Genomic DNA, 15,275 nt, shown 5'->3' with positions numbered 1-15,275 from the left:
CATACGATCAATCGATGACATACAGTGAGTGATCGCGATGTTACGAACACATTAGACAGAGCGTGTGTGTTTTGTGAACTAAAAACTCGGGATGCGGGGAGGTGTTGATGACTTCTTAATATAACGAGGGGACGACAAAGTTTGAGTGAAGGCAGCCAGCTCTCGGCGTATATTGATAACACGTCACAACATGGCGCGTCTAAAAAATGGAAAGAAGCTGTTGACTAACTTTCCCATGAACCTTTTTCTCGACCTTGTCGGGACAATAGACAGAATTGCATTTCGTACGGGGAAGCAACCTTTGCGATGAGAGCGCACAGAGCGGCTCGGCTTATGACATGACTACAGTATGGTTATGGGTATGGGGGAGTGTAAACAGCTTGCTCGGTTTGTACAAGGGGTGGGCGCAATTTTGGCGTCAAGGTCGTTTAAGGCTATCGTACCAATCGGAGCTCGATCGCATGGGAGTGGTGCAAAGTTAAAACAAAAGACAGTCCCGCTTCCTCGTTGGTAATAGTACAATGGGCGTGTCTGGGAGCAAGATGACTGACTGCTTGAGAATTGAAGACGGGCAGTATTAGACGCTAAAGATGAAAAGACTGACGCTAAGACGCAACAGCCAGCATCAAAGAAGCAAAATGCCGACTAATAAACAGTTGGAGGGTCAGAAGTGAAGGCGAACCAGAGAAGCGATAAACTAACTACACGGACGCGAGGGGCAGGTGATGTAATACCTGGTTATTAGCTTGTCTGCCTTGGTAGCTTAGATTTCTCACCTACAAACAAAGCAAAAAGTGAACATTGAATTGCATCACTCGGTAGAAATAATTATCATCCACAGGCTTTTCTTCTTCTTTTTTTTTTTCTTTTCTTTTCTTTTCTTAGTGACTTCAGTGTAACATTGTCCAAAGTAAACTGAGCTTACCCAATGGTACGCAATCTTGATCTTGCATTGGGTAAAATGAATAAGCCTGCAAACCAAGAAACAGGTCAGAAGATCTGAGATTGAAAAAAGAGCTGAGATGATGAAACCCAGAATGAATGAACGGCTGGCACTTGTCTTCCCCACTCGACAGGACAGAGCAAAAATAGTGGGACAGTAGGTACTTTGGGTTAGGTATTACCACTTCCATCCACCATCTGTTCACGGTCTGGCAGCAATTCAGTCTCTCTATGAGGGACATCAACATTGTAGCTAGGTATAAGCGTCAAAAGCAATATTATAATAACAATATAACATAATAGCAATAACTCATTTTTAACCAGAGACGATGTTTCTTTCTTTCTTTCTTTTTCTTTTCCCCCTAATATAATACATACTGGCTTGGTTATGAATGTGTCTACCCGTGAGTGCATATGTAAGTTCCTCGAGCACGGGAGGTGACGCGACTGCGCCTCAGCCTGAAACCCAAGCCCAAGGGTCCAGGCATGAATTGAGACTTTAATTCAACCCTGCCCCTCGACAAACAGATCATCAGGGTCGAGAAAAATGTTTGGCCTGCTACTCGTTGTTTTCATCCTTTTTGCCGTCATTGTTGCTGCCACACAAGCATCTAAGCTCAAGCCTGCACTTTGTTACCAATTTAGGTACTTGAGTACCAAGTTGCTCTACAATAACCGTACATCTGAGAACGCAATACAGCAGCCACAGTCACACTACCTGCGAGCCTGGCTGGAAATGGCCTAAGTTAATCTGCACCTCAAATGGGTTTGTAACAAACCTTGTGCTACAAACCCAACCTGATTCTTGTCCGAGAGTCTTGTGGTGAGACCATGTCGACACAACAGGCAGGGAGGAATACTGCTTGCTACCAAGCCAAAGCTTGCATCTGATGATGTGAAACCTACGAGCTCTGACCGACCGATATGTCGGTCCGTCAAGCAATCAGCATACGAACAATCGCCCTCCGAGGTGCCCTACCTTCTGGGGCGTCCTATCCCGACAGGAGCCACGTCTTTACCCTCCATATGTCCCGGATGCCCGACCTCTCGACATCGAGAACATCCTTCTGTTGCATCCAAAGCTTGCTTGTCAAGCTCTCACTCTTTTGATGTGCTAAACCACCCAGGGCTATGGCCGCGGGCGGGAGGGGTACACAGCCGGTGAGCCAGTCATGCAGTCTGTTGGCAGGGGTAACCGGGACCACCACCTCCATAGATACCTACATACATACTTTCCCCCCCTGACGGATCCTATCGACTGAGTGGTTAACCGTCCTGTACCATCGCAACAAACAGGCCAATATCAGCAAGTGCAGAACTCACTAACACATTGGTGCTAAAGACTGATCGAATTTCTCTGGGCAAACCCATCCGGATCGAGGACACAGCAACCCAAAATTTCGGACTTTTGTGCTTTTGGGATTTGGGGTCTGTTCATGTGGTTGTGTAGAACAATAACAGGTATGACGACTCAGTCATTAATTGGGTAGCTGCACCAACTGAACACACAAGATTGCTTTTTGGTGTAAATATTGGCAGGTATGTCTTGCTGTTCCCCCATCGGACATGGTCAAAGTAGAGTAAGGTGACAAAACACCACTTGGAAAGAGGTTACCGATATTTCGCCTGCATATGGTTTCAAAAATTAATCCACTGTTTTTCTTTTCAGATTACTGGAGATTAGGGTCAATCAAGCGGCTGCTCACACACGACCATAAGAAAAGTAGAACTTTGGACAGAGAAACGAAACGACAATGTCAACATCGTGGACAGCCCATGAACCCAGAGACGTGAAATATGCCAATGCAGATCAGAAACGGACAGTGGACCCTGGCATACCATTGTGTCTTGGGTCTAACTCTCTGATTCTAACTCTCTGATTCTTGCCATCTAATGGTACGCAAAGATGGCCGGAAATAGAAGCGTTTGATCAGTACGCAGTGGACCATGGAAGGACGGTACTGTAGCCTTGAGAGCCTCTTGTTCTAAACAACATAGATATACATAAATGGGAAACATGACTGGAGCCGGTTTCGTTTGTACTTATTTGGTGATACCTACGTTGTTCCGCAGCCCCTGTCCTCGTCTTCGAATGTTTCCCTTTTACCTTCCGGCCGCCGATAGCCTGGCAGGCCCATGGCCATAACACACACACACCATGGGTTGACTGTCTTCTCAATACAATAGTCACTCGTTCCATGCGATGGGATCTCGCTTTCACTATTTAGGGTTGTGGACAAAAGAGACGCAGAGCCTCGTCGATTCACCGTCATCCCTGCACTTCTCACCTCGATGCTCCTCCCAACGCCACGGCATGGTCTACCGTCTAAAGCAATCCTCAAGATATCATTGGAATATGCTGATGGCTGTGTGCTTACGTTCGTCATCGAAACAGATTTGGCAATAACGGCAAGACTCCAATAGCAACAATATGGTGTATTAAATAGACGCAGGTTTCTGTGTCCCTGGGCTGGAAAGGTCTTTCACACTACCTTTGGTAAGGATATTTTGTTGTTTTCTCACCAAACAGGACTGTATACTAAATCTACCAAATACAAAGCATAGCACCATGATTGTGAGTTATGTGCAACTCTGGTATCGAGCAAGATATTGCTCGGAAGTCAACCTTCTTCCTGGTGTCCCGTGCTGCTGGATAAACGACCCTAGGTTGCGTCGTCGTTCATCTGTTAACTCGATTTTAGTCGTTAAGCAGGACCTCCGATTGGGCTTGACCAACTCGCGCTGTCTCTAGAAAGGTTTGAACACCATGATTTTGCACCCCTACACCAGACACTTCTTGATTGGCTTAACCGGAGGCGTGTGTGACGAGAGCCTCGTGGTAGCACATAACTACGTATTGTCCACCTCGCAGTGCAGGATGTGATGTGTTTGAAGGCAGAGACGACTAAGCGCCATGTTGCGGAATTCATAACCAGGCGACTTTTTATTCATCAAAGAACTATTTAGTTGAAAAGATATATTGCGAATATGCTACTAGATAGTTATGTATAGATGCCGAATAGATCAACGCCCGCCCAAGCGCTGATCTCTGCACCAGAAGCCGTTGCCTTCTTGCTAGGGCGCCATCACATTTCAGTTAGGCACAATCGCGCACTTTTAGACGATCACTTAGAGCCACTTTACAGTCTAACGGGCACCACGTGAGTTCTGGGTTGTGGCTAGACACGATGTTCTCAGGTACGACAACAACAGGGTCAGATCCATTGATTCGCGAGGCCCCTAGGTTTGCACTCATCTTGTCGCCAATATTAGCAGCCATTTTTCTTTCTTTTTTCTCTTTTTTGCTTTATGACAGATATCGTCTGTTGCTTCGTGAGGGTACGGACATTACCATGTCTCAAACTTAGTAGGAAGGGGATATTAAACCTGTTTCTTACTGACAAGTTGTCTTGTCCCTCGATCGCCCTGGAAGAGTCAACCAACCCCTGCCATGCTCGACGTCGCAAGGGTCTCCTGGCGCGGCATCTAAGTTCAGTGGACAGGACCCGCCCGGCATCCCAGCCTGTTGGAGGGCTGGCCTCCACAGCCCGTCACTTCCCGGGCATCATTTCACAAACCAGACGCCCAGTACAGTATGCACATACATATGCACAGATACTGGTATGCTTGAGTACATTCGTCGACTTTCTTTTGTAGCTTGCACAAGAAATAGGGGAAAGAACAGAGCTTTGATCATGACTTTCCGATCCAAATATGTACAAGCAGCTCATGGAAGCCGCGCTGTATCAGACAAACTCAGGCTTCGTTTATACCTACCTACCTACTAGACTAGGTAGGTGATGTGATCGACTCCCCGCGCCAGCCTTTTTCTTTCATGTGACTTGTTTTCATCCCTTCATAAAAACGCCGCTGACAAGAGAGGAGTCTCGTCCTAAAGCTTGACCCCTGTCGTTTTTTTTTTTTTTGAGGCACCGAGACAGCCGTTCTCGATGATACAGGGACCATCTCTCCAAGTAGCCGCGGTTAGGGTATCGAGAGGGATGAGAGGAACCCATTTTTGACGGGTTGCACTAGTTCACTGGCCACGACTGAATCGAACGATATCCGCACCTTCCTTTCTCTGGGTTGTAGTCTATTAACTCTCGTCTAACCTTGTTGATGAGGTTCCAGGAATAAAGCTCCAATTGCTGGCCTTGGGGATATCAAGGGTCACGAGCTATAAGGGGACAGACTCTTTTAAGACATCTCCTGCTCTCTAGCTGGATATATACAGAATGGAGTTGTTGCTCACACATTTCACTGTCAAGTTTGTCTTTCATTGCGATGCCTGTCAGTCACTGCCATAGGTAGTCAGTAACATCACAGCACAGCATTGAATGCAGAGAAGAACAGGCATCCCTAAAGGATAAATACTACAAGTTTATCCCTATAATTAGATTGTTTTCCTTCCGCACCGAAACATTTCCAGTCTTGAGTCCTTTATCTTTAGTGGCAGGCACTCTTTATAATCATCGTAAACGTTTGGAGTGGATATATCAACTTCACAGATTATTAACCCCGCTAGAGCAAGCTAATTTATCGGGACCTGTCAAGAAAGAAGGGAGACAACCTGACAAGGCCTTGCAAAGAGGTTCAGCTCAACTCCACCTGAAGGATTATTCTTGGCCAAACGGCTTTCGGCTTGATAGCTAAAGCTAAACAAATACTACGGATACGTCTGGTTTGACAGGGCCAGCAAATCGTATTCGACACTCACACGCACTCTTTTTTTTACTGCAACTACTAATGTATTCTATTTTTGGGTATCATCTTATCTGCCGAAAGGATCGCCCACATTATCTCAATACACTAAACCCCAGGATCATCCAAAAATGCACCCCACAAACGATATCAAGGGCCTCATCCGCCAGTCCCCGCCCGTCGATGTGAGCAAGCCCTACGATGCTTCGACTCTCAAGAGCAAGACAATTGTTATTACAGGAGGCGCCAATGGACTGGGATCTTTCATGGTTCGTGAGTGGGCTTCCCACGGCGCGAATATCATCATTGGCGATGTTGCCGATGCAGCTGGCGAAGAGCTCGTAGCTTCACTCACAGCTCAATACCCGGACTCGGCTTTTGCCTTTCAACACTGCGATGTCACTGATTGGGAGTCCCAGGTCAGTCTATTTGAGACGGCCGTTCATGTCAGCCCTCATGGTGGAATCGACATTGTTGTTCCCAACGCGGGCATCATTCTCCCTGACGTTTCTATTCAGTTCGAGGAGCCTGTTCTCAAGAATGGCCGTTTGCCCAAGCCCGACACGAAACAGTTCGATGTCAATATCACCGGTGCTACCTACACCACTCACCTCGCCCTCTACTGGTTGCCTCAAAACGGATCTTCCCCTCGTGATCGATGCCTTCTTCTGGTCGGCTCACTCGCTTCCCTCTGCCCCTTCCCCACCCAGACAATGTACACGATGAGCAAGCATGCCATCCTTGGCCTTTTCCGCACTCTCCGTGCAACATCTTTCCGGAGCGGTGTCCGTGTGAACATGATCACGCCTTACTACGTCTCAAAGTCCAACATGCTCAAGCTGCCCGTCGAGGTAGCCTTCCTCTCTGGCACTGCAGGCGGAGCCAAGATCCAGGATGTCATCGACGCTGCCACACGCCTCATCGCCGACGAAGAGATTGCCGGTCGTGCTCTCTGCGTTGGTCCTAAGCTTAAATCGACCGGTGTCGAGGGCGTTGAGGACGATGACGACCTCATGGTCGTTCAGGAACATGAGAACAATGGACAAGGTCGAGCTGCGTGGGAGTGTTATGCTGGTGACTACGACAACACCGACGCATTCGTGAAGAGATATATTCTGTTGCTGAATGCTGCTGAAAGGGTCAAAGGATGGTTTGGTGTCGTCTCCGACATCTGGGGTATGCTTCGTCGCAAATAAGCGATGGGTGGCGGTCGATAATGATGGTGGCGACGTTCGACGATTTCTTTGAGTAAACTTGGGCAATATTCAGATTGGCGTTGGATCCCGCGAGTTGGCACAACTAAGGTACACAAAACATGGTATATATGATCGGAATTCATCCTGTATAGTGCAATAATAGATAGCGAAGGACAGGGTATGCCTATGGATATTATCTGTATATGGGATGGATTGTCTGTGAGCCCAAACACAGCAAAAAGTCCATGTCGAGCTGAACAGGTTGTGTCGAACCCTTCAGTTGCACATCGTCAGTTGCCGATGTGCATCAACATGCAGTTCGAGCAACATGTCTTCTGGGTCAAAAATCCTGCCCAATGGCGGCGGCTCGCAGAGGACCTGACCGTTGATAATGTTGGGCTTTAATAATCCAAGAGATACGAAGGAATAAGTCAGGGCAGAGGTTTAGCGTTGACCAGGGTCTCTGAGACAGAACAGAGCGAGAATGTGGCGGGTTTGACAACCATCAATATCATGGTGAATAGTAGTTGGTACTCGGACCAGTATATACGCTAGCATAACCGTAATCGTATAGTCACTATCCCCGCTAGTTCTCGCTTTTATGTCAAGATGCATTTCCCTTTGTCAACGTCTTTCTGTTTCGTTTCTCAACGTCGAGCGAACCTGAACCAATGTCCATATCAACCAACCCCTGAAACAAACAACATATGTAGACCTTATCCCAGGTCATATATATCCAACGCCACTGACGCCTTAATGTGCACATATACAGAGAGGGCCCCTATCGACCTTCGACGCCCGTCGCTTGATTCAGACATGTGGTGTATTCGATTTGATGTGATGCGTCCTGTCATCTGTTCGCTCCAGTATCGTTTCAAACATGCGATCTGGTTCTACCGCCCCGTCCAGCGGCCAATCGCTCTTCCAAATATCATTTCATTTCGTGTAAGACCGCGGGGCCTCTTGTGTGCTTCGTCCTTCCATAGACCTTTCCTTGGTCAATTTCCTATCAATGGTCGTAATCCACGTAATACATGCTAGGTTGTGTGGGAGATTGAAAAAAAAAAAAAAAAAAACAATAAAAAATTCCAGGGCCCTAAATCGTGAAGGGCAAGAAGTGAAGGATTCCAATGTACGGATGCCATCCAGTGGTCATCAATTTAAGAACGGTGATTCGTAAGTTTTAAAGGATCGCACATCGCGGTGAATCCTTCTTTCGGCGGCGACGTTGGCGTCTGTGAGAACTTCGACCGTTGTCATACTTGTAGTCGTCGTTGGGACCGTCGTTCGCGTTTTGTTCATCCTCTTTACGTAGCATTTGTCTACAGAGATCGATAAAGACCTCATCGACATTGGCTGTATTCTGTTAGTCCCAATGCGGCGGAAACCCATACATAAGAGCGACGGGTGGGCGGATCGACTCACTCCTCGTCCTCGCGCTAGCCTCATAGTAGGGTGCGCCCCATCGTTGCGAAATGGAGAAGCCCTTGGCTCGAGCCACAGCACGGTTCTCTTCCAGATCTGCCTTGTTACCAACAATGACGAGTGGAACATTTTCGTCATCTTTTATTCGGATAATCTCTTCGCGCAAACCCGCCAGTTCGCTCAATGAGGATGACGATGTAATGCTAAATACCAGAAGGAATCCTTGACCGGTTTTCATGTACAGGTCCCTCATAGCGACTGTATCATTATTATCAGTACAAGGATCAAGGTGTGAATGCTGTTGAGCAATAGACGACCTACCGAACTGTTCAGTCCCCGCAGTATCGAGGCTAGAGATTGAGTCAGTTGTAGCTCTTGGCCAAATATGGACTGAAGGGTGAGACTGTGAAGTCGCAAACTCACATTTCTAGAATAACTTGACGTCCCTAGGCCGAACGAGTCAGTTGGAGTGTCAAGAAGCGGCACTTGTGCCATGCACGATACTTACATCGACTTGGAGCTGAGTGCGATAAGAATCTTCAATGGTGGGATCATAGCTCTCGATCCACTCATTGTGGACGAACTGGGCTGTTTTCGCGTGAGTCTTGTGCAACAAAAGGGCAGACAGGGAAGATCGTAAGTAGGATTGTGTGCGACGGTGGGACGCAGGCGCAGCAACTTAGAGAGGGATGAGAGAACGGAACAGGCAACTTACCAGTCAGGCAACTTTTACCCACGCCACCTAAAGAGAAACAACCGAGTCAGACATAATTGCATGAGAGGAAAAAGGTAAAATAGAGCGAAAAAAGAATTGCATGCAGACTGGAGGTTGACGAACCTGCTCCCAGCACTACCACATGGAGTTCGCGACTAAAGCAATTAATTAGCAATAAGATTCATAGAGTTTTATCATTGGTCATACCTAGGTTGGTAATGGTAATGTCGTGGCATGATGGCGGTAAAAAAAAAAAAAAAGGGGGGGGAAAGTGAGAAGATGAGGATACGCGACGACCACACGCGTATCGAAGAAGATGAGTGCCGGATATTATGGTACCGTATGTCAGGCTAACGACAAGAAAAAATCGTTTCTGCTGGTGATGGTGAGACTGAGCGTCTGTGAAGCGATGTCCGAGCGAGGGAAGGATGAGGCACTAAGAGACCTTGCTGTTTGTTGGCCGACAGTTCGTCAGATAACAGGTAACTGACGAGAGAGTGAGGAACAAAACACAAAAAGTCGAAACTGACTGCTGCGCCAGTTGCAGCTTTGTATATTTTGTATTCACAATCCGAAGTCGATCAATGAGTGCTTCGTGGTGTGCTGCGACGCTTTGGTAGACTAGCACACGCTGGGAGGACACGGGCAGAGCCGAGATGTCGAGTCAAGCTCAAAAAGCGTGGTGGGAAATCGAGCTTTGGGAGGAGGGGATAAAAAAGCTCAAGAGGGGAGACAGAGTCAGTCAGCAAGAGCAGACTAGAGCCGAATAAAGATGTCCAGGGTTTATGATGCCTGAAATTGAGTTTCCACGTTCGGTCCCAGGACCAGGAGTTTGGGAAGCGCCGTGGCGGCTAGCTCGAGCTTTTTCACTTCTTGGGGAAGCGGAGAGAACAAGATCGGTAAACAAAGATGGTAGAAAGAAACCGCTAGGGAGAAAAGACACGCAGGACTGGACAGACAACTGCTTGCTTGAAGTGATAGAAACCAAGAAAATGACCGGGGAAAGACCACGATTTTGTTTTTGGCTGATTTAAAGCCTCGACACACCAAGAAGCGAAATACCAACAAGGGTGGTGCGTAATGTGGTGGTTGTCAAGTTGGTTCGGCGTTCTAGAACTGGCGTGAACCGAAAGCAAGATCGTCAAGCTCCGGGGCCAGACTGAATCGGGCTGGGCTCGGCTGGACCTAGGTTGGGACGAGATGACCCTTAAAGACTTATCAACCGATTCGATAAAGATGGCAGCCGTCACAGTATCGGTGCGATAAACTTGTAATTTGATGTTTGTTTGTTGAGGGTTGAGGGGCGCCGTTTTCTGTTGTCAACCAGTCTGGGGTTGAAAGGTAGGTTCTCAGCAATTGTAATCAAGCAAGACCGGAGAGCCAACAAGGACACTTATAATACACCTGATGACAGGGATGTGACACGTCTGAGGGGAAAACGAGGGAACAGAGGGCAGTAATTATGACAGCGGCAGTAAGTGGCTCCCCGAAACGGCTGTAAGAATCCAAAGGAACATAGCAAAAGCAAAACTCAGCCAAGGGGAGTTTTTATAACAGCATGCCAAGGGGGGAGGGGCAGAGGGGGAATCATCACAGAAAAGAGAGTCGTAATAACAGGGAGCAAAGAAAGAAGAAGGTCGATGGCTAGATGGGTCAATCAATGTATCATCGGCAGATTGTCGCCGCTAGGTACAAGGATAAGCTTGTGAAGCAAAACACGACATATGAAAGCGACTGGATAGGATGTAAACCACGAGCCTCGAGGCAACTAACGAGCTTCAATAGCCTAGATATGGGTATGTCGCTAGAGGCAAAAGGCCAGGGCATGACAAGTAATGTATTCCAACGGCCAATTATCTTTTAGCATTGACAATTGCCGATAAACATTGAGAATTGACAAAAGCACATCCATAAAATCCTGAATAGGGACAATGCCTCTAGCTGGGGTTGGTACGAAGGGGCTTTCTGGCAACAATGCAAGCAGAGAGCATGGTTGGCTGAAGCTCTATGAACAAGACTGGCTCCCAGCGCCATGGTTAAGGATGGCCAGCGATTGGTCCCCTGTTGCTGGAGCTCGGAGAAAGCAGAGCTAGCGGAAGACGATGGCGGGCAACGCCCTGAATAGTTGCATCTGCAGCGGTGTCAAGGTGGAGACCCCAAAGGATGACAGCGGACAGCTTGGGGCGTGGATTACACAAGCAGACAACGCTTGTGGCCTCGGTCGCAGGGGACGGGGCAGCAGCTTGTTGCGCCGCGGAAGGGAAGGCTCAAGGATCATTGGGTGACAGGAAGCCTACTTTCCCTCCACTTGGTAGGAGACTGAACCTTGGGACCGGAATAGCGAAGGAGCAAAAGATTCCGATTTGATGGACGGCCGGTTTAGGGAGTTGGAAAGTTGAGCGACCCGGTGCCGATAGATAAAAAGCGGCCAACTGAACGACTGTATTCGCTTCTCCGTAATTGCTCTGAGCTGCGTTAGCACAACGGGAGAGGCGGCTGCTGAACCTAAGGGACTAGGGACTAGGGACTTAGGGGACCCAGAGTTGAGGTGTCTGTGTGGCTTGGCATGGGCTTGACTGCCGAGACTGGGATTGAGGCATCTCTGGCATGCGCTGATGTCACCGTCGGAAGTAGTTTCGGGTGATGCAAATCATGATTTGCACGGAGATGTAATATGCAGATGATGAGATGATTGAAGTGGACTTTTGGTGGGCACTTGTTTTGTAAGACTTGGCTTGGAGGTAGGCCTCGAAACTGAGGCCTGAATGCAATGTTTCGCTGATCAGTGAGTGCAAGTGCGATATGTGCCACGTGCCTTCCCTTCCCTATTTCTCGGGAATATTTCCATTCTTATGCTCATTCCCATTTCCATTTGCCTACAAGCACGCACTGATCCTTCCTTCTATTTCCAGGTTCATTAACCCGACGTCATCGGTAGCATTACTTTAGTTCAATCTTTAGTTGAATTGGTAGTCTCCTCTCACCTGAACCGTTCAACAATCCACCACGTCATGACAATCACGTATTCAATGCATGTCAGGGTCTTTTGCATCGCCGCGATACGAGGGCGCAGTGCAAACACAGGAAGAAAAGTAAGTACTATTGAGGAAACAGCAGCGGTGTCTCTAAGCCTCATGTTCTTCTCTCCCTTGCCTCGGACTGAGAAACTTTACGGCTTGTTGGAAATGTATTGATGCCCGGGTGCACTTTCAAAATCCATACTATAATGGTTACAGATCTATATTATCCATACATGTGGAGAGCCTGGTACCTGAGAGCTAGGAACATCCTTGAAAGAAAATCTCTGTACCTGCACCGGCTGGAGACCGACCCATGATGCGCTGAACTGCACTGAGATGCATGCAAGTGGAAGCTGCGGAGTAACGTCAATCCAGTTTTTGGTTACTGATAGCTCGACTGCATATTGATGTTTCAACAGCCGGAGGCTGCAGCGAGACGGGAGCCTTTGTTTCCTCTCTCCCCCTTGACACCCCGAGAGGCCGACAGCCTGAGATGTTGGCCAGGAATAGTATCAACTGGCCCCCCTTGGACCCTGCGGATCGTTCGATCGAATCGGAGTGGCGTTCACTGTCTGTTTTCTCAGCCCTGTTTGACCTATCGTGGCTATGGAAGCAACGACACGTCAAAAATCAGTTCGTGGCGTAGTACTGGATCAAACAGTGTCCTCTTTTGTGACAAGCAAAGTAAGACAAGAAACGAAAAGAAAGGCAAGGCAAGGGAAAAAAGCAATGCTAAAACGAACGTCGCGTTCCCGTGCATGCGTTCCTCGGATAGGTAGATTATAGACGTCCAAGAGACAAGAGGCAACAACAACAATATCACATTCGGCCAACTTAATGGAGGACGTCGGCGATGTTTGCTTTTTGCCATGGATTTACGGAAACGTGATACCCATCCGTACACACATATCCGTGGATCTAGGGCGTTCTATCGGCTAACTTACCAACCCACAGGAAAGTGACTTCAAGAGTAAAGACTCGCCGACCTCTTCCATCTCATTGAGTCCAGTCCAGTCCAGTCCAGACCCAACCGTTGAGATTGAGTATGTTCAAGTGACAGAACTCAAAATGACGTCTAAGGCCAGCCAGCCTCAAGTCAAGGCTGATCTTTTCGACATTTAGTTGCCGATCACTCACTCTGGAGAGACTAGACGAGAGTCCTTACTCAAATCGGAACAATTTGCTTCTCCCCCGTTGCAATTTTGGATCTGGTTCCCGCTCACTCCCGCTTATGGTCATGGAACTGTTCCCATCCAGTGCTTTGCTTTTGTCATCCAACACTCACTCACTAACCATAATTATGCCCAACATCAATCACCAAGCCAGCGCCGCATATCTCGGCTGAATCTTCGCTTAGTATCTACAAAATTGTATCTTATTTAAGTTCGTCAGCCCGCCACATCCCTTTTAGTGAGCATCATTCCTCTGCGCATGCCACGGCGGCTTTTCGTCTTGGCGGTCGAGGTCGTCCATACTTCAGTGTGCAAGGGAGCCTTGAGGCTGAAAGCTGACAAGAGAGGCTCACTAACCTTTTACAACAAGAACAGTCACGTTAGTGAACTACAGAAAGAAGCAAAACTCTCTTGTGTGGTTAGCTATGTTTCATTACTGTCTCTCAATCATATGCATTCAACCCAACATGGCAGAGAAGGTTAACAGATTGGTAGATCTTCGAGCCTTGGAGTGGAAAGAGTAAATGATTTAGAACCCGAAGCTAGAGTGACGTAGATGTAATTGTTAACTGTCTCTCACATTCCTTCAACTGTAATTATTCAATTTTCAGCTGTCTAGACTTGCGAACCAAGCTACCCTATATCTACAATGGAAATCAACTTGAAACCTCCATCTGCTCATATTTACTTGGACGACACTCGTTCTTTTCATCTTCTGATAGTTGTACGAAATTTAAAATACCTAATTATAGCTATTGAATCAAGGCAAGGGGCAAGAACTCGAGTGAATTCAAACGGTATATGTATCAACATCTGGCCCGTAATAGCGACACGCCTGACCACGTTATTAGCATCAGATGCACTATCAATCTTGTGGAAAGGCGTAGTAAACCTTTCAACATTACCGTATAAATATTGATTCACATGTTCCAGTGTTGGATGCCAAGTCCTCATCCAGTTCATGATTAGTATGGTTGTTTTACATTGCAAATGCATTGAGTCTGTTTCGCTCCGTTACCAACACTTGCAAACTGCAGCATATCCACTAACCACCAAGTCAACCCAGACAAAAGAGAATAATGTTTCATGCATAACACCGCTGAGTTTCTGACAAAGCCAATTGTTTACTCGTACGCCACACCGACCCATCCGTCAACGATAACCGCTCGATAAGGGACAAGGATAAGAAGTATAGAACAAGAATATAAAGAGGATAAGACAAGAGAAAAAAACACACGGCAACGATCCTAGTCGTCATCATCGTCACCCTTCCATTGCAACTTCACGATACCCATCAGAACACCCATGATCAGCGCAAAGATGATCATCATCACAGCGCAAAGTGCCAGAGCTATCAACTGCATCTTGCGCCTCCGCCGCGCCCGAGCTGCGGCCACCGGTCCCATCTTATGTGATACGCCGTTGATACTCTCGTTGAGCGATCCGCCTTGTGTGTATGGCCATGGCGTCGACGGCGGGTATTGAGGCGGTGGCGAGGAGATTGACAATGGTTGTTCCAGAGGGGAGTATATCGCTGGTGGACGAGTCGGGTCATATGGTGGTGGTGGGCTGGATGGAATTTCGGGAGACCATGGGTATGATGAGGTTACTGGACTCGAGTAGGCGGGGACACTGGCGCCGAAGACAGGTGGTTGTGATGATGGTGTCGATATTGATCCTGATGCGCTTGGAGGAGGGATGGTAAGAGGAGAGACCATGGCTTGCGATAAGTTATCGCTTGGTCGAAAAGGAGAGTCGTTCGGATATGCAGCGTCTGGAATAGACTCGGACGGATGATTTGCATTCGGGGGATGTAAAGTGGCCATGGTAGATGATATATGGCGAAGTGAAACCAGCCGAGCTAGAAGGCCGTGTTCGTGAGAGACCGGGTAAATGGTAAATATCGCGGTAGAACTGTTCACTTCCAATCTTTTAACCTTGCTCCCTCCTAGTCAAAACTTTTTCTCAAAACCTCGTTGTTAGTTATCATAGAGAATGATAGCCTGTCAAGGGCATTGGTGGTCTACACTTTATCGAGTTTGCCGAATGTTTGTTTCGTGTATATCGACACCAGTTTGTCGCAGCCAATTTGTCTAATTAAATC

At 47.6% G+C, this 15,275-nt stretch overlaps 3 protein-coding genes across 3 annotated transcripts; 1 reads left to right on the top strand and 2 right to left on the bottom strand.

Moving 5' to 3' along the window:
• Positions 1–5,774: 5,774 nt before the first annotated feature.
• Positions 5,775–6,839, top strand: FSST1_009107 (uncharacterized protein; the record flags this gene model as incomplete). Its single annotated transcript, XM_083226053.1, has 1 exon — positions 5,775–6,839. One exon carries the CDS (start codon positions 5,775–5,777, stop codon positions 6,837–6,839), a length of 1,065 nt encoding a protein of 354 aa, XP_083085068.1.
• A 1,183-nt stretch (positions 6,840–8,022) lies between these two features.
• On the bottom strand, positions 8,023–9,215 carry FSST1_009106 (P-loop containing nucleoside triphosphate hydrolase protein; the record flags this gene model as incomplete). The annotated part of the gene is made up of 8 exons (XM_083226051.1): positions 8,023–8,195; positions 8,265–8,522; positions 8,586–8,614; positions 8,688–8,710; positions 8,773–8,852; positions 8,980–9,006; positions 9,103–9,134; positions 9,187–9,215. 8 exons carry the CDS (start codon positions 9,213–9,215, stop codon positions 8,023–8,025), a joined length of 651 nt encoding a protein of 216 aa, XP_083085067.1.
• A 5,203-nt stretch (positions 9,216–14,418) lies between these two features.
• On the bottom strand, positions 14,419–14,997 carry FSST1_009105 (uncharacterized protein; the record flags this gene model as incomplete). Its single annotated transcript, XM_083226050.1, has 1 exon — positions 14,419–14,997. One exon carries the CDS (start codon positions 14,995–14,997, stop codon positions 14,419–14,421), a length of 579 nt encoding a protein of 192 aa, XP_083085066.1.
• Between the last annotated feature and the right edge of the window lie 278 nt (positions 14,998–15,275).

The sequence above is a fragment of the Fusarium sambucinum genome, chromosome II (assembly GCF_050947815.1).
Source record: "Fusarium sambucinum isolate potato_lamoka chromosome II, whole genome shotgun sequence".
Taxonomy (NCBI): Eukaryota; Fungi; Ascomycota; class Sordariomycetes; order Hypocreales; family Nectriaceae; genus Fusarium; species Fusarium sambucinum.
Note: the sequence above shows the minus strand (reverse complement) of the source record. Positions and strands in the feature narration are given on the sequence as shown.